We start from the raw sequence: 24,155 nt of genomic DNA on the forward strand, positions 1-24,155 counted from the left end.
TTGAAATGTGCCTTGCTTTTTCCTTGTACAAAGCTGAAATTTGAGGAATAAACACTCTTAGCAATTGAGAATGGGGCTTCGTGGTACAGCTAAGAACAAAAGAAATGTTAAAATCTCATGCTTCACATTGAAAAACATATGCTTTTTTTGATCAACTGTCACATTGTTGCTTCTCTTTTCAAAAAGTCTTTTCATATGTTCATAATTAATTGTGCTTGTTTTTCAAAAATCTATTGATAGTTCAAGTCTTGCAGTAGAATCCAAGCGCAAACTCACTGAATCTTGCCAAAGCAGACTTTACTGGGCTATGGGGCTCCATGAATCCATTTTCAGAACTTTAGTCTACACAAAATTGTACTGGGTGTCTGTGGAAAGGTTTTGGTAGTGGGTGGCTGCAGGGAGGCCCCTGTGGGAAGAGAACTCTGCAATGGACCTGCTGCAGGACACAGATGAGCTGATTAGTCAAGTTGGTCACACCTGTGGGAAAAATATATTCAAGAAAGAAGAAAATGCTGCAAGGCAGGGAGGACTGAGGGGGAAAAAAAATAGTGTGAAAAACATCCCTGCAACCACCAAGTTCAGAGAAGGAGGGGGTGGAGGAGGTACTACAGATGACAGGGCAGGTATTTTCCTGCAGCCTATGGTGGACACCATAATGGTATTTACAATTGTCTCTATTCCAAATAGAAAGGAATGGCTCTCCAGACTTTTTAATAATATAACTTTGAGGAAAAGCTATATCAGAATAAAAGAGAACACCCCACATCTTCTGCTTTAATATAAAATATTGCAAGAACTCAGTTCTAAAGGGTTGTCTTCAGTTAATTTTGTTCTGAAAGGGACTACATAATAAACTGAAGCCATGGCAGCTGATCTCAGAGAAGTGAAATTTAGGGCAAGACTGTTGTATTGTTAAACAAATTTAATATATTTGGCTGGTAAAAAGAAAAAAATAAAAGGACAAACTCAAGTCCATGTCAAGAGTAAAGAGAACAGCTAACTAAATATATGGACATACTATATTTCTGATCTCAGATATATCAGCCTTTAGGTTCATGAATGTTTTATTCATTCTTTCATAGTCTTCCTGAGAGAGAACCAATTGGATACTGAGCAAACAAACAAAAAGAGTAATCAGACTCCACTGACCTGTTTAACCCTGCATGTGAAGGATGAAAAGCAGAAGCCGTTTTAAGTGGAACAGGGCTTCTGGTGGCACTTCTTTCTCTTTGGATTGTATTGGCATAAAGACATCAAGATAGTGAATTGATAATGTTGTGACTTTACACATGGCAGACTGTTCCGTCACTTTTTGAAGCAGGTATGTTACTTGAATCACCTTGCCTTATTTTTCAGCCCAAATCCAAATGAATTATGGGTGCGGTAGAAAAAGGGCATGTTATTAGGACCCCTGTGTAAGACAGTTAGTCCTGGATGGTATAAGATTTGCATAGAAAAAGTTGAAGTTAGCTGGGCTTCCATCCTCTTAGGATGTGGAATTATTATCAGAATTTTAATATATCTTATTTTCATTCAAGGAAATAAACAAGATGCTCTTGTCTGTGTTCTACTGGAACAAAAATATATAGCCTGAAAACAGGATTCTAATATAATTTTAGCCATCAGAAATCTAGTACTAAAATTGTAACTGCTTTATCTTCCTTAATTCAGGGAGCATATTTTTTTCTAGAAAAGTGTCATCTCCTTGTTCTTTTAGTATTTTATAGGACTGCTTTAAATAAGTAAGCAATAACTTTGAGTAGCTAGACCTTCAAGGGGATTAATCACTAAAAGACTGAGTAGGCTAGTGAGTTTAAATTTCCGTAGCTGACTGGTTATTAAAATTATTTTATGAGAAAGTATAAATTACGTGACTTTTTTGTTCTTCGGAATAAAATTCATCATAACTTTGACTTTGTTTTATGCTTTGGGGTTGCCATGTAGCTAATCATCGTTATGTAAGGGAATTTTAAAATAATCCTGTATAGCTGTGGCTTCACATGGTTACCTAGCATTACCTTGTGCATTATCAGGCTTAACGTGCCTTGTACAATTCCAGTGTGATCAGGATCGATCCCAGGATTATGTTAAATATGTTTTGGGCATGCCATTATTAAAAATTGTACCTATAAGCTTGAACATAATTTCATTCTTAATTATTAATTTAAAAACAAAAGTTCAGTCCATTATTTGATAGTTTTTGTATGACACTTAAAAGTAGAAAAGATTTTTTTCAGCTGATCATGAGATCCTAAATTGTGTTAGCTTATTAGAAAAAGAAAACATCGAAGTAAATATGAATAAATTTAAGTTGCTCAGTAAATTGCTTACTCGTTACCTGAATTACTCAGTTTATTATATGCCTGTGTGCACTTACCTGGTATGCGATTTCCTTTTTGGTAGTGAACATAGCTAAAGAGCTTAAAAGTGTTACATGGCTTTTTCTAAACCAAAATGTGGCCTAGTAAATAATATATAAATAACAGCAAGATAGTGTTTCTAGCTCAGCAGTGAGAAGGGTGAAAGAGCAGAGTGGGTAATCTTACCTCACAAAGCAGGTTCTTAGAAATTCTTCTTATGACTGGGGCTACTACTTATTTTTAGGCTTTTTCTGTAATCACTTGTCAACATTTAGAGAAAGGTGCAACATTCAAATAAATTAAGAGGTTATGGTGAGAGTTTTGTTGTAGCAAGTCTGCAAGTCAAAGAGCTGCAGCTTTCTCTTTGTGAATTTTCGGTATATGTACTGGGTGTTTTAGATTACGGTGTATTTGAGTTTCTTCATGTCATTACCTAGCATTATCAAGGTTTGCTTTAAAATTTTTGGAACTTCAAATTCAGAAGGACAAACTATGAATGGTAAGTAGGTAGTAGAGCCATTCAGTTGTGAATCGCTTGTTTGTTTTCTTTACCTCTGAGATACCTGAAGGAATGAATGATAGATCTAAGGGAACTAAATCTGTTAGCCTGTGCTTAGCCTTTACTTACATTATAAAGTAACATCACAATGGTAAATATATCAGCAGCTCACAAACTCTGTCCAAATTCTTGTACTATAAACCACACTCCAAATACCGATTGATGTAAGTATTTCCCATACATAAGATTACCATAAATAATACACCATACTCTATAAAACAGAGGTCATTCTCCCACTTGCCTAGATCCAGATTCATTCCATCTATCCTTAGGCACATGAGTTGGGATTGCAGCCATCCTAAGCACCCCGCAGGGGTAATAGGGAGAAAGTGCTTGGTAAATTGTCCTCCAAGCATGTATCTCTGTCTGTTGACTGTACAGGGAACCTTGCTTGACTAAGCTTCAAATTTAATCACTCAAATTAGGCACCTATAATTAGTTAAACTGAATCTGACTTAGAGAAAAATAAACACAAATAAAATTAGGTGGAAATACTACATGCAGACATTAGTGCTGTGGAAAATTTAGCCACTGAATTCAGTGACAAAAACACCAAATCTTTATTATGAGCAGTGATATATATATATAATGTAAGAGCTTCTCTTGTTTTTTTTTTTTTTTTTTTTTTTTTTTTCCACTTTTTAAAACCCCTTTAAAATCTCTTAAGGAACGGAGGGCAATTTAAAGGAGATTTTATTTTAGCTTTACTTTCATGTAAATCATATAAGTAATTTTAACCTCTACTAAGAAATATTATCCATATATACGTGCAGCCAGTACTATTTTAAATTCTGTTCTACATTAGCAGCTTTGGTAATGCACTGCTAACATGGCTGAACAAAGGCAACGTGCTTTGTCAACGTCAGGGGAAGCATTATATGGAATCCTGGCCCTAGAGAAGGGAGCAACACATGATGAGATTAAGAAGTCCTACAGGTATGTAAGATGTGCTTTGCAATGTGTCTAAAACACAGGAAACTTTTTAAAAATCTTATCACAATAGATAGTTACGGATCCATAGTGTTGTGCAAAGACACTGTATGAATTCTCCACAAAGCTTGTGCTGTATACAGCAGCCAGTCTGTGTGGTTCAAGAAGCAACCCTCCATAGAAGTTAGAGCTATGACACTGAAGGTGTTTGCTAACATTGTTATATTCACCACCTTGCAGTGGCAAAACAAATTTATTCTTAAGATTGTTCCATATTTCTTTTTGCTTATTTTACTCTTTCTGATTCTTTTCTTCATACTTCTTTCTGAATTTTCTTGTTTTGTTGTAGTTGTTGTTGTTTGGTTGGTTGTTGGGTTTTTTTTTGGTGTTTAATTTAGCTTCCGCCTTTGTGAGATTCAGTGCTCTGCCATCCTTCAAAATACTAAAATAGTCAGAAGTTGAATAGTTAATATTGATATTATGTCATCATTAAGTTGAACCTGAAATTGCCAACCAGTTAAATCAATGGTGAACGGAGGAGTTTGCATCTACGAGTCATTGTCTCAAACTGCAAAACCAGAAATTATCCACACTCAGAAAAATTGCTTCTTAAGTTAAGCCAACATACATACTCCTCAATATTGTATTTTTATGCAAGTACTTACCATGGAGTAGTTTAATCTAATTTAGTGAAGCAACACAATATTCTGACAGTAGGTACTTAATACCAGTATAACTATTTACTTTTTTTTCCTGTTGCCACAACTCTTAGCAAAAATTGTTTATGGGCCTGGCATCCTCACAGTAGTAAAACCTCTTGAGTAACCTGCATTTTAGGCATTTGTTGTTACAATTTCTTTTTGGTCTGTGAGACTGAAAAGATTCAGAGATGATCCTGATGATTCTGTGTGAATCCATTAATTTAATCTCACAAGTAATTTGCGCACTTAATCTAAAATGTTTTAATTCAGCCAAACAAGAGGTCAGAGTGTTATGATAAAGAATGCAGACCACACTTGCGAAGTGCAGTCTTAGAATATTACATCCAGTTTCTGTGTTAACATCTTTTCCTGATATTAAAAATTATAGCCTATGCACAAAGGGGATGATTCAAGGATAAGAGTAAGAGACAGGACTTCAATCAGTTTGTCTTGTCATAAAATAAATAAATAGATTTGATTACAGTGTGTAATGTCCTTAAAATGAATAATGTTAGGTGTGAGAGGGGTCTTCGGTTTATTAAGAGAGGCATAACCAAAACCAGTGGATGGACTCTGAAATCGATTCAAGCTTAAAATAAGGTACTTGGTTTTAACAGTGAGTGTAATCAACTGTTGAAACATACTGGCAAAGGAATTGGCAGATGCTCTTTTTAAAAGAAGGAGGTAGGAAGACTTTAAGTAAGTTTTACCTCAAACACAACTTATCAACATGATGACATGTAACAAGACCTAGAAGTAAGACTAGAAGACTTTATTGGTCTTTTTGCTCTTAAATCTGTACTGCTGTTATTAAAAAGAGAGAGAACATTAAATGTCATGAGTGAAATAGATGTTCTTGACAGCAAAACATGCCAGGCATGTATTTACAGGTTTAATAATATAGTAAAACTTTTATTACAGCATCATTATGGATGTTGTTGGTTGCACTGTATTAGCAGTTTCTTTTCAACACACCTTGCTATCAAATGTAAAAATATATTTTGAACTGGAAAAGATGTTAGAGAAATTAAAATAAATCTCTCTTCATATCACTGTTTAGCTTGATTTTTGTTGGGACTTTGTCCTTTTGAATAAATTGCATCTCTCCCTCTTTCTGATCCCAAAAAGGCATATGACCAATGTAGGGCGGTAGCAGTAATGAACGGTCCAACTATTAACACAACAGAAAAAAAAAAGGAACAAAACTATTGATATTGCATAGTTCTGTGTTTGCATAACTACAGCATTAGAGGATAAATTTATTACAGTATCACATTCACTCATGACTTGCACCTTCTGTGTCCCTGTAGTATAGCCTGGCTGCAGGAACCATCTGTATCAAAACTCATGTTTTTCTTGTTGCTTTTTACATTTAAGTTTCTGGAAAGGAAGCCTTCTTTAGTACCCAAAGGAGAGAGTTGTCATGGAAGAATGTAAAATGAAATTAACTTTATTTAATGCTGAACATGAATACAGATGATTTACACAACGATCTATGGTAAAAAACTGACAGTGGTGCTTTATCCATCTTTATTAGTAATTATAGTAAAAAAAAGACTGCTTCTAACTAAAGTGGAAAATGTCACAAAGGGATTCACTTTTAATGGAATAGCTGTAAATATTTGCAAGATAAATGATGAGTCAGTGTCACAGATTTGCTTTAATTATCATTTAATTTATGCTAATCCACAATCTGCTGCTGAACGGGTAATCTTCAGTACAAGGTATAAAAGCAGCAATACCTGATTCTGAGTTTCATGCCATTATTAATTAAGTCAGTATTAATCATACTACCACAGCCCAGGGCAAAATTTACTTTTTAATAAACACTGACAGAGGTACCTCTCTGTGTTTTCATTTGGAGTTTTGGCACAATCAAATTTTCAAGGAGATAGAGCTAACAGCCTTTTAATCAGCAGAATTTCAAGGAGATCTGTTTTACCTTCATTTCCTACAAAAATACTCTTCAGAACAATTTTTTGTCATAATAACTTAAACTGCATATTGACTTCTGCTTTCCAGACTGACAGTGAAGTAGTATGCAGAGAGCATATTTCCTGTCTTCCTCAGAAGTACGAACAGACCATTAGTTTTGGACGATAACACCGCCTGCGGCACGGCTTTAGCACCTCCACCTCACGACCACTCACACGCAGGGGGACCGCGCAGAGCCCCTGCCCACCCTCGTCCACTGTCTGAAAATCCTCAGGATGAAAGACAATGTCATGTAGCCTCGGGACTCCTCTCCTGCTTCAACGGGGCTCCATTGTTCCGCGCTCTTCTGCCAACGGCCAGACAAAAAGGCCGAGCTCTACTGCATCGATAACGAGCCAAGAAGCCGTCCCGAGAAGGGGGGCTGCTTTGCTCCCCACAAAGCCCTCTCCTCTCCTGGCTCTCGGTAGGCCCCGTTCATCGAGCCGTCCTCGCAGAGCACGTGTTCCCAAGTCACACCGTCCCGGTGGTGGCCTTCTTCTCAGCCTGCAGCACTTGCTCAACGTCTTCCTCGCACACAGAGGCCTACACAAGGACATGCTTCTCTTGATGCCGTCGATCGCGTGCCCATTAATGGCGGAGGAGCATCACTTCCCTGCTGCTACAGCCCGTGCTGCCCTTGGCCTGCATGCTGACTGGATGCCGTCGTGGTCCGCAGCAGCCCAGACGCTGCCCAGGTTCTCCAGAGCCCCACAGTAGGGACGACACGCGGCCCCACTGCCGCAGGCCTGACGTCCAGGCAAGGGGACGGAAAAGCATTGGAGAATGCGGGCATCGATCCCGCTGCCTCTCACATGCTAAGCGAGCGCTCTACCACTTGAGCTAATTCCCCAGCCCACGGCCGGCCCCTGAGCAGCCGTCTGCTCGCAGTCTCCCAGCCCGTCCCCTGGACAAGAGCCAAAAGGGCGCTCCTTCGAGCCGGAGTTGAACCAGCGACCTAAGGATGGCCGTGCATGGGAGCCTACAGTCCTCCGCTCTACCAGCTGAGCTATCGAAGGAATCACAGACACCTGCCCGGCAACACGCCCTTCACACGCCCCTCACACACCTCTCCCGCTTCCAGATCTAAGCCGCACCACTCTGCTACAACTCCTCCTCCATACACACTTCCCTACAGCACCAACACGCCTCCACGCACACCTCAGGCGCTTCCCTCACTAAAGGCACATACACAAAAACGCAGAAACCCTTTCCTTGCCCTCTCCTCAGACACACAGACATCCAGAATGCCACCACCTCAAACCACTCGCCTGAACCTTCTGCCCTCCTCTCACTTCACCTCTGATCAACACGCTCACAAAACGACACCCATCCGCCATCTTCTCAGTAACCTCCTCCTCACTTCCGCAACACCCCAAACAACCCCTCACAGCTTCGCCTTTTGCACAAGGGCAACAGACACCCCGTCCTCAGCATGCGCAGAGTGCAACCGCTACCTCCAACAGCTCCCACCTTCGGACGATAACACCGCCTGCGGCACGGCTTTAGCACCTCCACCTCACGACCACTCACACGCAGGGGGACCGTGCAGAGCCCCTGCCCACCCTCGTCCACTGTCTGAAAATCCTCAGGATGAAAGACAATGTCATGTAGCCTCGGGACTCCTCTCCTGCTTCAACGGGGCTCCATTGTTCCGCGCTCTTCTGCCAACGGCCAGACAAAAAGGCCGAGCTCTACTGCATCGATAACGAGCCAAAAAGCCGTCCCGAGAAGGGGGGCTGCTTTGCTCCCCACAAAGCCCTCTCCTCTCCTGGCTCTCGGTAGGCCCCGTTCATCGAGCCGTCCTCGCAGAGCACGTGTTCCCAAGTCACACCGTCCCGGTGGTGGCCTTCTTCTCAGCCTGCAGCACTTGCTCAACGTCTTCCTCGCACACAGAGGCCTACACAAGGACATGCTTCTCTTGATGCCGTCGATCGCGTGCCCATTAATGGCGGAGGAGCATCACTTCCCTGCTGCTACAGCCCGTGCTGCCCTTGGCCTGCATGCTGACTGGATGCCGTCGTGGTCCGCAGCAGCCCAGACGCTGCCCAGGTTCTCCAGAGCCCCACAGTAGGGACGACACGCGGCCCCACTGCCGCAGGCCTGACGTCCAGGCAAGGGGACGGAAAAGCATTGGAGAATGCGGGCATCGATCCCGCTGCCTCTCACATGCTAAGCGAGCGCTCTACCACTTGAGCTAATTCCCCAGCCCACGGCCGGCCCCTGAGCAGCCGTCTGCTCGCAGTCTCCCAGCCCGTCCCCTGGACAAGAGCCAAAAGGGCGCTCCTTCGAGCCGGAGTTGAACCAGCGACCTAAGGATGGCCGTGCATGGGAGCCTACAGTCCTCCGCTCTACCAGCTGAGCTATCGAAGGAATCACAGACACCTGCCCGGCAACACGCCCTTCACTTGTTCCTCACATATTTATGCAATTTTTAGAAGACTGCATCACCATTCAGCTACATCTCCTCCACTATGTACAATCATCCCTTGCAAAACCAGAGATGTTGAATAAACACTCAAATACCATGGAAACCAACCCTCCCACCCTCTTTCTTGATGGACGAACTACCAAACAAGTGTATTTCTCTTGACCTCATCATTTGTTTCACTGATGTTTTCATTAGTTTTCTAAGAATTTGTCTCTCTGATATCTTAATCTACTTTATGTTTAAAAACATGGCCTTTATAATAAGATATTTTGGCAGTTTTTCTATGTCCTGCTTTCTTCTGCAATGGAGAATCTTTGAAATGAATTCTTTTGCCCTTTCTGCTTTTTCTGAGCTGTGTTGAAGCATGTTTTCTATCTTTTCTTTGCATTTCTACTTGCCCTACTTGTTGTGAATCTGGGCCTGGCCCTTAGACTCAAGTAGCCTACCTCAGATATTCTGCATGCACACCACCACCGAGCTGTCTTTCCATTGTAGATCTGTTTCTGAATCTTGTCCCATCTTCACTCTTGACCACAAGCAGCACTCTTACCTCAGTCTCCCTATTCTGACCTCACAATTGCCTTGTAGTTGTGGATGTTTGAAATGGCAAAGGTATCACGGTATCTGCACAAGAGCCAAAAAGGCACTTCTTCAAGGTGGAATTGAACAAACAAGCAAAGGATAGCCATGCAAGAGTACCTACAATCTCCTGCTCTACCAGCTGTGCTATTGATGGAGTGGCTGGAGTATGAGTTACACCACTCCATTTTCCATTGCGCTGTTTTTACACCCACTTTCCTGCCTCCACTATGCCACTCTCTCCACCCAGATGTACCTCCAGCAGACAGTGTGTGTAGCACAGTCTGGGCCTGAGTTCAGCTCGCACTCTAAGCCTACCACTAACAGAAGTGCTGAGAGTGTTCTTCCAAATTCCTTTCCCTGAATGCCCCAGCCATCTTGTGGAATAGCTGTTTTTTAACTTTTTCTCACTTATCTCTCCCAAAAGTGTCACATTTCTTTCTGCTGTCAAGGGCTGCAGTGGTCAGTGGGGAAGAAGAGGGCCATTCATCATGAGAAAAATCTGAATTGACTTAAAGTTGTGTGTTTGGTATAGGAAGGAGGCCAGAATTCATTTTACTAGGTTTTTTTTTTTTTTTTTTGGCTTTCTTCCCTTTTTGTATTCATAATGAACAACTATTACCACCTAAGCAGACATTTCACTTCCAAGAGACTCACAGGGAAACTTCTGTATAGCTGACACCTTCTCTTATTTCACAGAATCATAGAATGTTTTGGGGGAGCAAAGGGGGGAGAGTCACATCCCTTGACCTGCTAGATACACTTCTTTTGATGCAGCCCAGGATACAGTTGTCTTTCTGGGTTGCAAATTGGCTCACGTCAAGCTTTTAATCCACTGGTACATTCAATGTCCTTCTCCTCAAGGCTGCTCTTTATCCGCTCATTGCCCAGCCTGTGTTCTTCTTTGGGATTGCCCCAACCCAGTTGTAGGACCTTGCACTTGGCCTTGTTGAACCGCCTGTTGTTCACACAGGACCCCCTCTCAAGCCTGTCAAAGTCGCTTTGGATGGCAACCCTTCCATCCAGCATGTCTGCCGCATCATTCATCTTGGTGTCATCTGCAAATTTGCTGAGGGTGCATTCAATCCCACTGTCCCTGCCACCAACAAGGATGTTAAATAATTAAATAGGACCCTTGACAAACACCACTCATCACTGATCTCCACCCTGGAGGTCTTTAAAAGACGTTTGGATTCAGAGCTTAGTGATATGGTTTAGTGGAGGACTTGTGACTGTTAGGTCAGAGGTTGGGCTAGGTGATCTTGGAGGTCTCTTCCAACCTAGATGATTCTGTGATTCTGTGATTCTGTGGATATTAAGCCATTGACTGCAAGTCTTTGAGTGCAAACATCCAGCCAATTCCTTACCCACTGAGTGGTCTGTCCATTAAGCCCATGTCTTTCCAACTTGGAGACAAGGATGTCATGCAGGACAGTGACAAATTCTTTGCACAAGTCCAGGTATATGATGTTATTTTCTCTTCTCTTGTCCACCAATGCTGTAACCCTATCACAGAAGGCTACCATGTCATGTTCTTGTCCTTATTTTTGTTCTTGTCCTTATTTTTACTGCTTCTTGGGCTGAACCTAATGGAGTCCTTTCTCTCACTCATATGAATCACACTGGCAGTATATAGATCTCTGACCCACTACTAAATCATCACCAATTAGTATATGACATCTTGTTGTGCAGGGAGTTGTTAGCATAATATTTTTATTGAGTTTTCCCAAAACTAAAGAATATATCTCATATTTTATTAACAGTACTATGTTGTAAGTAAGGCTGTTAGCATTGCAAAACAATACTAAGCTAAAGTAAGTATGTAACTAATATTTTTTCACCTCTTTGAAATGACATTGTGTTCAAGTTCTTTTGAGATTTTTGGGAAAGTGAAGAGGGCAGAAGAGGTCTTTGGGGCTGTTAGTTGTGGGAAAAGGAAGAAAGGTCAGAGATTGATTGTCTGATGTCTCCAGCCAAGCATGAGTTTTGAAAGTAATGCCTCTCCAATTTTTCATTCTAATTGCTAGGTTTTGTTTTCAGCTAAGAAAAGGAATAGATTGCATAAGCTACTTAAATACTTGGATGGCACATTATGTCATTAGTCATGCAAGAATTAGCTTGTTTTTCCAGTTCTCCTATTTCATCTTTTATTATATTTAAGGCACCATATGCACTATATATTAACTATGACTGAACATGAAGCTATTGATGCTATTAGAGACATGTTTAAGGAGTTAGCTATGATCTATGAGAAGATGATTTGAGTTCGGTGTATAGAACTGAAGATATTGTTGTCAGAGGCTATTCTCAGGCTCATGTCAGTCTTGATACTGGCAGAATGTCTCCAAGACAGGAACTGTCATAAAGAGAAAAGCACTTACATTTTGCTGGGAGAATAACCAGTACTGGGACTTCAGTAGAGAGTCAAGCAGTATCCCACTCAGAGGATAAATTTGTTAAAGCAAGTGTGGGCACGCTGCCTTCACACCACAATTAGTTTATTTGTTTACTTACTTACTTATTTTGGCATAATGGTCATGACTAGCTTCTGAAACACTCAGAGAGAACATTTAAAAATACAACATAGCTTGACTTATGTGAGGATGACAGAATTGAATACACTATTAAATCACTTTTGATGCCACTAGAGGTCAGCACTAGTCATTAAATAAATGTCCTCGGAAAATTTTATTGCCACTTCTTCAAAGGGAGTGGAGATTTTCAAAAAGATACACTTATGTCTATGCTTGCTTTGCAGGTATGTGTGAGCTCACATTGCTCCAACATGGCTGGAAGCAAACCCTTTATTCCCCAAATCTGATTCCCCAGTGCTGTCTGTGAGCCAACAGTCCCACATGGTTGTTTTCAAGCTGTATCTGTACTCAGAGGCTGTAGCAGTGAGTACAGTCAGAGAAAACAGACAGTACTGAGCCCTGTCCTGGCAAAGGCTTTCCACCAGCGTAAACAGCCCCAAACGGTCAACAATCCGCTTCCACTACTTTAGGAACGGCATTGAGTGTGGCAGTGGTGAACTAGGCTCAGACAGGCATTGGAAATTGGGGCTAACTCGTTATGCTTTTCCATCTTGTGCTTCAGAAATATGCTTCCTTTCTCTTGTAACTCCTAAATTTGTTTTTCATCATCACTGTCTGGGCTCTGCAAGTATAGACACTGTTTACTATATTTTAATATAGCTACTATTGATAGACAATCAAGTACTGAATTTCCTTTGCTATAAAGATCATTTTGATGGGATAAACATGTTTTTAAACATCCTTTACAAAATCTTTATCTTTGTTGAAACCTGCTAAATGATGCAAATCAGCTGGCAAACATAATGCAACAAATGTTTGTGATTTATTACCAGGCTAAAATCTGTGCTTTCAGCATGTATTGCTTTCTCCTTTAATTTGATAGCTGATGAGGTATCAAGGCACAATGTTCATGCCTAGTGTAACCAGCACATCTCTTTCACAAAAACTTTCATTTTCACTTACTTTGTGTCACTTTCATTCCACGGAATGTTCTGTGTGTATTAGAACTGGAAATAAGAAGGTCCAGGCTGAACGTACTGTTCAGAATAATTATGTCTCTGCTAGAGTATTTTGTAATGTTTTATTCATGTCCGTATACATACACTATATGCACACACTACCGATGTTTATTTTCCCTGGTTTTTTTTCTTTTTATGTTGAAGAAAATTGGCTCTGAAATATCATCCTGACAAGAACCCTGACAATCCAGAGGCTGCAGAAAAATTTAAAGAGATAAACAATGCTCATGCAACACTGACTGATCTGTCCAAGCGAAACATATACGACAAGTATGGATCCTTAGGGCTCTATGTGGCAGAACAGTTTGGTGAGGAAAATGTTAACACATACTTCATGCTCTCAAGCTGGTGGGCAAAGGTAAGCTGTTATTTTCTGTTGAAAAGCAGGCATTATAATGCACAAAGATACATATATACACAAGGAAACCCCTGAAAAACACAGTGTTCATACAGGCTTAACAAAGAGTAGGATCAGGATGTAAAACACTACTAAAATCTTAATTAAACAATAATGTATCTGGGAAAATCGACAGGGGCAGATGTAGCATCAGCTCAGAAGAGGGCTAATATAGAATGTTTTCTTTTTCTTTCTATCTTGGTAAATAAAGTGCATGTTTTGTAACACTTCCAGACATTAATTAGATTTGAATCTGGTGCTCCAGGTTAATTTTGACTTTCTTTTCAGTAGTGACTAAATAAAAGTGACTCATTGTTCAAAAATGAGAAGTCCCACTTATGTGACAACCAGTTAATAAGTTGTTACAGTACAAATTTAGCTGTGTTCTTTGCTATATATAGCACACAGCATAAGTAAGCAATAATAATACATAACACTGTGGGATTATGGTGTCATATATGTGCCCTGTCAGCTCTTGGTGAGGGGGTGAGAGAAGGGAAGTGGAAGAAAAGGTGAGAACTGGGGAGTGGAGGAAGAGATCAGGAAAGCAAGAGAATGATGCATCAAAAACTGGCATATTGCTCAAGGAAAAACACATCATGGAGTGCTCTTGTGATAAAAGAGTTGTGTTCATGTGCTTGCTTATGTCACTGTTATCCTCTGATGTTTCTATATGTCAAATTCTGGTGTTTCAGCGGATATTGAAATGTTACAGAAATGTAACAAACCAACAGAACTGCAAATATGCAAAACCAATGCTCTCCCCACCTGTTTCCAACAATAAAATAACAGGAAAGAAAGGTCTCTGCTGGAACAAATGGGAATGGTCTGTACTGCATGAAGCAAACGTGCTGTGACAGCTTTGATCTCAGAACGATGGAACGTGCATTCTTGCATTTGTGATGGATCAGGGCAGTGCTTCACTGCCCTCACAGCCTCCTCACTGCAGATTTGTGGGTTTAGGAAGCCACAATCTGTAAGCTGAATCAGTATGAGATGGAAGCTGCTCAAAGGCCAAACTGCAAATGAAACTAATGAACAAAAACCACCAGTGTTGAAATGACACCTGCACAGTTGGGATGGCATCCTCAGAAACAGCCTGGAGGCTGCCTGCCTGCGGCTGGGCTCCTGGCCACAGCTGCTTTCTGTTCCTGCTGGGTCCGTCCCTGTTCTCTTTGCTGTCTTTTCACCCTCCTCTTTGGCCTCTTTGTCACGGCTCAGGTGCCTGGAAGCATTCCCTTAGAGCTGAGAGGGCAACTGTATTGGCTCCTCTAACAGTCTTGATAATTAAAGTTTTCTTCACATTTAACTTTTATTTCCTCTTCTGCTTGCTGATTGTTAATGGAGGCTTTATGAAGTATAAAATACTCTGTGGTCAGAAAATCAGGAACGGAAATAACTGCTGTGGCTTTGACTCATAAGGAGAGCAGCGGAGAGTACAGAGAGAAGCTAGTAAGTCCCTAACACATACAGGAGGAACGTGTGGATTGTTTCAGAAGAGATGTATCCTGGAGGTGAGAAGAGAGATGCTGAAAGTCCAAGCAAAATTAATCACTGCTTCCTGAGTTTTAAGAATTCTGTGCAGAATAGCCAGGAAAAATCCAAAATATGCAAATGGTCAGCACCTGAGGATTGTTACAGGTGGTCTCTCTCTATCTCTCCCACAGTTCCAAACCTTGCCACCTCCGAAGCACAAACAGGTCACCAAATGTTTTTTTCAAGCTGAGGTCACTAATCCTCATCTCTTTTTTAATCACGCACAAATGCCAGGTCAGCTTCAGATTTTTATATTATCTATCATAATACTATTTAAGTCTGACTGTGGATGATCTTAGGACCCCTAATTTTCTCCATTTTAGTCTGAAGAAGGTAGGGACCACAGCTTTTGCTTATTATCTTCTTCTTCAGCTACCAAAATTCCTGGTAAATCCTCTTCCCTAACACACTCATAGTGAGAAAATCTGACCATCATGAGGAGGTGTATCATTAGAAGTAAAGAAAGTCAAATGAAAGGAGAAATGCAAAGTGAAAATTACTTTTTTGGAACTGCCAGACTTCTTAGCAGGCATACTAAACTTGGAACATATTAACATGGGTAGTGGGTACTTGAACTGCTTATCCACTGGCAGACATTGGAGTTGTTCATGCAACTGTTATTGCACAAAGCAATTCTCCCTCTCCCATGAAGACATTTTAATGATCACATCAGTGTTCTTCTGATTCCTGATTTACCATCTACAATATTTTAAATATAAGAATCATGAATCATTAATTTATCATGAATAGATACACGTATGTATTTCACTTGATAAACTTTTATACTTCTTTTCATTCTATCCATTGTGCTGATTTTTTTCTCCATTATGGCATAAACGATAAACAGACGGATAACTTATTTTAGAGGTTCTGAGATTTCTAACAGTTTCAGATGTTAGTTGGAAGGAAAACATTTTAAAAGAAATGTCTGAGTCCTCCTTGTCTTTTAAGAAGCATCTTGTTCACTCTTGATATATCTGTGGGTAGAATAGATTATCATTGGCCTCGAGCCTGCAAACACATAAACGGTAAATATTACACATGTAAATATCATATTACCTTCAAAGCCCGTGCTAACATTGCCTGAGACATGCATACATAACTGAGTGTTATTTACATAGCTTCATTGTCAAATTTGACAATATCCTGGCATTTATGCTTCCTTTCTTCTTCACCAGCATGTTTACTTATGAACTTAAGAAGTAACTGCAAGAGCACATAAGTGAAACTACATTTAGTAAAGGGCAGCCTGGATACCTATAATACTAGAGCCTGGCTCTGCTGAAGCCTCTGCACTTGGTGTGACAGGGGCAGGAGTGAGCAGGGGCAATGCTGGTGGGAGCTTCTTGATGCCTAAGTCCCCAGACGTAGAAACCACAGCCCAAGGAGTCTAACCCAGGAGTTGTCACCTCTGTGCTCCTGCACAGGCTAAAGAAGAGAAAGAGACGCCTCCAAAGGGCAATGCAAATTCTCCTGGGGCTGATTCACCCCCTGGAAGGTCTTTTAGCTTCCTATCACCTACGTGGGGAGCCCACAGAGACTGCGGGCCTAATTTAGCTGCCTTAGTTCAGTGACTGAAGTTATGTGGATGCATCTGAGTCTTCGCTTCTTTTTGTCTTGGCTTTGTTACTGACAAGAACCTGCCAGTAAATAAGTGTTTGCAAAAAAAAAAAAGTTCTTGGGCAAATGAGTCATTTTTAAAATGGAAATGAGTCATTTTAAGGTGGGTGGGGTTCTGCATACTGCCTGGAGGTTTTTTCTGAGGGCCGTCAGCTGAAGACAGGCTTTCGGGAGTTGGGCATGCGGGGGCCTGTTGTTTGGTGGCTTCTTTGTGGCTGTGGTCCTGAGCGTCAAGCAGGAGCTGGTGGGTGAGGAGGACCCTGGAAGGTCTGGTCTTTATTTAGGCACTCGTCTGGCGGTTGGACTCCTCTGAGAACCAAGCATGTGGGAGCCCGAGTCCCTTTGAAGAGCCTCTTTGAAGAGGCTGCCGCGAGTTTCAGGAAGGTCACTGCTCACGGGGTTTTCCTCTTGCTGTCTTTAACCCAGGGCTTGTTTGCAGTCTGCGGCCTCCTGACAGGCTGCTACCTCTGCTGCTGCCTCTGCTGCTGTTTCAACTGCTGCTGCGGAAAGTGCAAACCCAAAGCACCTGAAGGGGAAGAGTATGAGTTCTGTGTGTCTCCGGAAGATTTGGAAGAGCAAATTAAGAATGACATGGAAAGAGGTGTGTATTATAGGGGCTTACTGGGTAGCAGAGCTGTTCAAAGCAGCCCGTAGAGCCTGTAGGCCAGATGTTGTGCTCGCAATGCTGAGGCTGATTCCAGACATCCGTGGAGATGTGCCAATTCTCTCCAGCTAACACCGTGACCTAATGAACTTCCCATGTAGCATGATAATGAAAAACTAAACTTATGGAACTAATAACTAAATATCTCCTCTATCTCTTATTAGACGCAAACATTAGAAGTCTCAGGGCTCATCTGAAGAGAAGATGCTCGCCTTTTAGCCCCCATACCCCTGTTGCTTCATATCCTAGATCCTGTACATACATAGCAGGCTCCAGCTGGATTGGTACTTGCCACATCTCACCTGCCTGAAAAAGTACATTCAGTTCTTACTCAGGTAAAATCCATCAATTGTGATGGGCCAACTGTGCCCATGCAAGAAAAGGCTTTAAGAAAAGATGCAGAGCTTCCAGCTGTAAGGTTGTGCAGTAACCTAAGACATTCAGAATGGGAGCTGCCATGGTCCTGTCCCTCTCCCATCCACCCTCAAGCTGCTCGCTCCTTCTCTACTGCTTTGGACATAGCAATTGTGCTGCCTCACCAGGAGCCAAACCTTGGATACGACTCAGATGAAAAGTTATCTCCCCAAAAGAGCGAGCAGCTCCCTGCCAGTTTAACTCCCTGGTGTGCCTCACAGCGGGACAGGACAAGTGCTAATCCAGCTCAAGGAAGGGATCACAGGCTGGGGACAGCAGGACCCCTTCACAGCAGGTCACCCTCTTGGCTTGGCTTATTACACTTAAACTAGCAGTGCCAAATTGCAAATGTCACATTCCCGTAGCAGGAAGAGTTTTTTCCCCTCTTTACACACAAATATACCCTTTCATAAATATGCAACAAAACACCTGTAGTAGCTGAAACAAATGCTATTCATATAACTGATATGCAAATGAGTGTTGTTATTAAATTGTTTTTGCCTAGAAGCATTTCAAGGTAAAAACAGTCAGCTTAGAAATTGATCGTATTTGGTCCGTCAGTGCAAAGGTAACAAAAAATGTTAGTGAAAGCTTTATGACCACAGTGCATTATTTGAAATAAATGTAATATACCGTAAGACATTAAGCACCTGAAAAGTGCAAATAAAAAATGGGTTTTGATGCTTATGGGTCTATGACACCGAAGTCTGAAATGCAAAGGTGTAACTTGGAAGGACAAAAAATGTTTAATTTAGCATTTCCCTGTCTCTTTTTGTAAGTTGGCAGGCATTTTGCTGTCTCTCAAAATCCAGGACAAATTTCTGCAGAGGCAGGAAAAAAACCTGTGCTCCCTCCATCCAGCACTAGTAGTGCTTCTTGACATGAGTTCAGTAACTTTAGGCCATCTTCCCATCCCTTTACTCCCACCAAGTCTCAACTAGATAGCCTATAAATAAATAAACAAATAAATAAATTGCATGTTCAACAAAGTACCAGTATGTTTTAGGTACTCTGAAGACAATATTAATCAGGTAGGGCCTGAGGAAAACTAGCTATTTCTACCTTTCCTAGCCTTCTCTTCCATCTTGCTACATTTTCTTGCCAATCAAAACCAGCTTGCTTAAGCAGAGTAGAACTGTCTACATCTTAAAAGCAGATGAAAAGAAAAATAAAAAAATAAAAGGAAAAATGTCATGACAGAGGATGGTGGGAGCATCTTTTCTGCAACTGAAAGGAAAATAGGCACTGCATTTAGAGAAATGAATGGTAACCAGCTCAAACTGCAGTTACCTTCCCTCTTCTCCTCACCAGATTTTAGGGATACTGGTCAAAAAGAATCAGATGACCTGGAATAGAAAAGATTGGGCTTTTCCACCGGACATTTTCAAATGTTGGGCCAGATAAATGAATACTCATACCTTCCTTTGTGTAAATAATAGAAATGCTCTTGTAGGTAATTCAGAAACAAACTGTAATCAGTCCTGCAGCAGACTACATTTTGGAAGAGAAAATCATATCAGGATCCAAATTCTTTGCATGCCCTCTGCCCACAGACTGAGCATTCTAGCTGGTAATTAATTTCTTTGCTTCCTGCTGTCCCAAGTTTATATATTGTTGCTAGCCAGAACTTTTTTCTACTGAGGTCAAAATGTAGATTCCCAAACTAAGGCCATACTTTTATTTATCCAAATATTTTATAATCAGCCCTTGCTTTTCTGAGGAATGCAACAGCGATAAAACATCACAATCCCTGATGCTAAAAATCTCTGAGAGCAAGTCTCCACCAGTTCTTGCTGCACTCACTGGGAGCTGCTTGGAGCCAGTCATACTGTGAGAAAAGGCAGTATGCGTGTTGTGGGAGCAGGGACTTAGACTTTCCTTTTTTGAAAGGGCACAACAGTAGTAATTTTTGAAATCCCTCACATTTGTCCTTAACAAAACTCAAGGTGCTACACAGTTTATTTGATTCCCCAATTTAACATACCATAAAACAAATTTATTAGTAAATAAAGGTATATGAGGCCAAAAATTCTGTGATCCATTCCCTAAAATGGAAAAGCAATGTGAGTTGTCACAATCATTTCAAAACCCTCAATTCTGAAAGAAAGTCATATTCCTCTAGAAGAAAGTTTTATTGAAATGTATTTGACTAATTCAAGTGCTTGGCTAGCTGAGTATCTACTGTGGGAGACTTGTTTTACAGCTTTACTTCCATGGGTAGTATCACCAAGAAGAACTAAGAGAATTTAGGGATTAGTAAGATCTGGTCTGTGCTTAGGTTACAGTGATTTCTTCCCGTGACTATTGATTTGAATCACAAGAGGACTCTCTCTGTCACACAATGCACAATAGAAGATCAATTTCCAAAATAAATCTTGTATTTGGATTATTACATTTTAAATGTGACATTTTTTAGCATTTCAGGAAAGAAAAAAAAAAAAGTGACATTAAAAATGCATGAATGCCGGTAACCTGTAATAGCATGCCATAATGCCACAGATGACCTGAGAAAATACACTAACAGAGGGGAGCATCACACACCTCTCTGCAGCACAGATGTGCAGTAGTTCATTGTTTTCGCTTGCACACAGTGCAGGCTGACAGATTTTGCTTTCATTGAGGTCCATGGCAAACCTTCTGTTGACTTCTGTGGTCCCAGGTGAGATGACTGAGTTTGGATTGCCCTCAATGATGCACTCAAACAGTTTGTCTGGTTTGCTCTCCTCTCCTGTTTGGTTATTCTCGCAAGAACAAAGCAAGATTCATTTTACAGAAAATGAAATAGAGGAGAAAAAGAAAGAAGAAAAAAAGAAAGAAGAAAGAGAAAAAAGTGAAAAGAAAAAAGAAAGAAAGAAAAGAAAAACAAAAAAAGTAAAAGAAAAAAGAACCAGAATAACAAAATACTTTCCTAACTCAGAAGCAGTAAGTTTTTAGCACTTCATTGTCTCCTCCACACTCCATATGATATCAATGTAGGCGAACAGTGAGCAGGAGCTATCTATAGAAAGCAGTTTAAGCTGTGAATCCTGCCGCACCTCCATTCTGCAGCTCTCCATTAACAGTCTATATTTGTACAGTTTATTATACCAGAGGTCCCTGCTTTGATAAAAAGCATCGTGCATCTCAGAAGGGTGCAGGCAGCAAAGGACCTGGGGAAGGTGTCAGCTCAGAACTGTGCGTAGATCAGCCGGGAGCAACGTGACAGATTTTCAGTGGGTCTCTTGTTGCGCATCTGGGTAGCACAGCAAAACTAACTGCTAGGCTCTGCCCTCCATAAACGAGCTTCCAAAAAATGAACAACTTGGAGGCAGCAGAGGGTGGGAGGGAATGCTGCTCAGAGATCTGGAAAATACATAGCAACTTAAAAATGGATTGAAACTGCCAAGCTAATGCGAAACCACACCAAGCTCAAGGCATTAATTACTCATATACTTTTAGAAGTTATGAAACATGTCTGTCTTTGACCTTGCGTCTAAATCAGGAATTGCCCATACAGAGAAGCTGCTCAGCATTTATCATCCTTGCCTTTCACCTTGACAGAGTCAAAGCGGTTCTGCCCCCAGCGAGGGGAAGCCGTATGGCACGCAGTTAGATTCCTGCTCTGGGTTAAGTTACTCCTATACGTTACATCTTTTGCCCATGATTCATCCCATCAACTGGCATGTAAACAGGAGGAAATGTCAGATGATTTTTTTTTCTAAACATTCTCTCATTTGGAAAAAAAACGCAATTTGTATTCAATTACTACGAAAACTGTTATTTTCAAGATGGATAGTCGAAAGATTTTCGTACGAAAGCTCCTTCACAGAGATTGCTGAACCTTTAAAATTCACTCTCTTGGACTCGAGTGCCCTCCTCCCCCCCAAAAAATGGTGGCTTGGAAGGAGCCCTGGGAGAAGGGCAGCCAAACCCTGTTCATTATCAGAGTGAACACAACAGCCAGCGGGGAGCTCCGTAAAGACTCAACTTTTCTCCGCTCCACAACAAATATATTTTTTTACAGATATACTGGGAAACCAAGCATACAACTGAATGGAACGAGAAAGTACGAAGTAGTGAGCAGTTATATAGTGACACTATGGGGTTTGGGTAGTTCCAAACTCATCAAAATAATAGTCCTCAAAACGCTATTGAAAATAAATTACGTAGGACTTCAGAACGCAATTTGACATTTTTATGTAGCTTGCTGCCTTTCAGGATGTCTGTGCTTTCTTCACTCTCAAAGGTTTTACTGCTCACACGTTGCTTTCCTTTTAACTCTCTTCTTTCTTTCCTGCTAACTTTGCCTTCTCCAAGACTCATTTCTGGCCCACTCAGACACTGCCAAGGTCAGTGCTTGCTGAGTCACAGCGGCGCTCGTTGTGTGCCGACGTTTGCAGGAGCAAGCACTTGTGCCTGGAGCAGGCAGGGACCGCTACCTTGCAATCCCCACAGGGCACCAGGTAAAGCTATTGTCCGGTTCAGCAACAATAGCAATAGTCACCCTGAAATCTGTCGTTACGCGTGGACGAGGTGTAAGAGCATTTGTAGACTCGGTGTGAACATTGCTGCCTCTTCAGCAGGCACACAGCTGTCTCCGAAACCGAGATTAAGGCGTAAGCCAGGGCAGCAGATGACACGCTGTGGTGCCAACAAGGAGCCTGGCTGTGGCAGCAAGTGAAGGATTCTTAAAGTATTTTTGTCTCCCTCCCCGATTTAGATGGAGAAACTCCTATTGTGCTTCAGCCGACAAACGCAACCGAGAAGACGCAGCTCATAGGGGACAGCCACCGGAGCTACCGCACGGACTCCTAGAGCGGGCAAACACGGCCTGAGGGTGCCTCCCAGTGAGTGTCACGGCAAGGAAGAACACGTGGAAAGCTCTGCAGTCTGTATTTGTAGTTGTCTCTAAGCTAATCAAGACTAACCTGAGAGTAATTTCCTGTTGAGGCAGAATCTCTCTTTAGGCCACTTCATGTAGGTTCACATTGCACTCTACAAGGAGATGCCTACAGCCAGTACAGAGCTCTCGCTGCTTCAAGCTGCCCTGCTTGGCGTGGTCTTTCCTCTGCAATACTCTCTTTGGTGTGATGGCTCTTATCCCCTGTCCTCAGCTGGGGTTTCACCTCCCAGACATGGTCCTGAGCCCCCCTCTGGACACACCAGCTCCTTTTCTCCATGCCCCAGGGAAGATTTCCCTCAAAGAGAAGGTCGGTGGCAAGGCAGCTGGGGCTGTTCTTCCCAAGGGGGAAAGCAGCTAGCACCTTGCTGGTGCCCAGCCCCAGAAGTTGTAAATCTGAGCCAGGGTGAGGTGCTCTAGGGTCACTGTGGTGGTGTTGACAAGGCAGATGACTCCAAATCTAGGAGCTTCATCCGGCACCAGATACACACACAGGCTCTGTGTACTCCTGCACACACACAGGACAGTGCCTGCACCAGCTGCAAACACCCCATGGAGGGGGTTGCTGGCCCTGGGCTGTCCCAGAGCTGCTCTCCTCTCCCTGCCACCACCACAAAGCTCCCCCGTTCCTCCATGGATGGGTCTGCCGTCCATGCCGGGCAGCCCCAACTTTTCCATCTGCAGCTGCAGTGTGCTGGGAGTTGATCCCCAGCCAACAGCCTTCTGCCAGATCTGTTACTCCACGGTGCCCCTGGCCGCCGTCCCCACCACCCCGCTGGCACCGGGACGGCATCCATCACTTCCACACTGCCTTGCGGGGCAGCAAGGACTTGGCAGGGCAGGGAGGCAGCAGAGGAGTGAGCATCTTCCCCACAGTCCTCGTCCTCAGATGAGCCTGGGTCCTCCCCTCGGCCCCAGGCTTTAAGAGCATGTTGCGTGGCTTTAAATAAAGAGGTAGGGATGAGAAGCATGCTGACAATTATATCCCCAAACACACAAAATGCTCAGTTTTGAGCAAAACCACAGTGCTTGTGTATTTCTGAAAAATGAACCAGGTGTACCACTTCACAGATCAGTGGAGTTATGTGTGGGTACAGCTAAAGCAAGCATAAAGAAGTTAGGCCCCGAATTTGTAAGAGATAAAGAAGTAACTCTGGGATCTTAAACTTAGCACTTGTCTCATTTGACAGAGTAGTTTAAGCCTTAGACAGATGAATTTCACTCTATTGATCATGTTACATCAATCACTGTCAGTTCTGTACATTTGCTATTTTTGTTCCTCTAATCACAGTGCTGTGGTCCAAAGGGGGAAGTAATGTACCACTGAATTACAGAGACCGGTGAATGTGTAGCTAGTCAAAAGTCTTATTCTCTTCTTTAAAATTGGATTCTGTGGTTGTGAAACATTATTGTTTTCCTTCCATTCTCACCTTTCACTTCAAATGTCATTTAGTGGCAGCTAAATATATGGGAAAAGAGTGTGTTTCATAGCACCAGCTATCGCTCCGAAGTCAAGAAATACTACTTTGAACATTTCTTTAAAGTTCCCACAACACATGGA

General features: G+C 42.0%; 1 protein-coding gene and 4 non-coding genes across 5 annotated transcripts; 1 reads left to right on the plus strand and 4 right to left on the minus strand.

Annotated features, from left to right (window-relative positions):
* Positions 1-3,748: 3,748 nt before the first annotated feature.
* On the plus strand, positions 3,749-22,735 carry DNAJC5B (DnaJ heat shock protein family (Hsp40) member C5 beta). Its single transcript, XM_035569479.2, has 4 exons — positions 3,749-3,855; positions 13,229-13,442; positions 17,064-17,238; positions 22,415-22,735. Exons 1-4 carry the CDS (start codon positions 3,749-3,751, stop codon positions 22,507-22,509), a joined length of 591 nt encoding a protein of 196 aa, XP_035425372.1. The 3' UTR covers positions 22,510-22,735.
* TRNAA-AGC (transfer RNA alanine (anticodon AGC)) lies at positions 7,302-7,374 on the minus strand. Its single transcript has one exon. It is a non-coding gene; the product is annotated as a tRNA-Ala (tRNA).
* Positions 7,452-7,540, minus strand: TRNAY-GUA (transfer RNA tyrosine (anticodon GUA)). Its single transcript is given in 2 exon segments — positions 7,452-7,487; positions 7,504-7,540. It is a non-coding gene; the product is annotated as a tRNA-Tyr (tRNA).
* Positions 8,656-8,728, minus strand: TRNAA-AGC (transfer RNA alanine (anticodon AGC)). Its single transcript has one exon. It is a non-coding gene; the product is annotated as a tRNA-Ala (tRNA).
* On the minus strand, positions 8,806-8,894 carry TRNAY-GUA (transfer RNA tyrosine (anticodon GUA)). Its single transcript is given in 2 exon segments — positions 8,806-8,841; positions 8,858-8,894. It is a non-coding gene; the product is annotated as a tRNA-Tyr (tRNA).
* Positions 22,736-24,155: the final 1,420 nt, after the last annotated feature.

This window comes from Cygnus atratus, chromosome 2 (genome assembly GCF_013377495.2).
Source record: "Cygnus atratus isolate AKBS03 ecotype Queensland, Australia chromosome 2, CAtr_DNAZoo_HiC_assembly, whole genome shotgun sequence".
NCBI classification, from domain to species: Eukaryota; Metazoa; Chordata; class Aves; order Anseriformes; family Anatidae; genus Cygnus; species Cygnus atratus.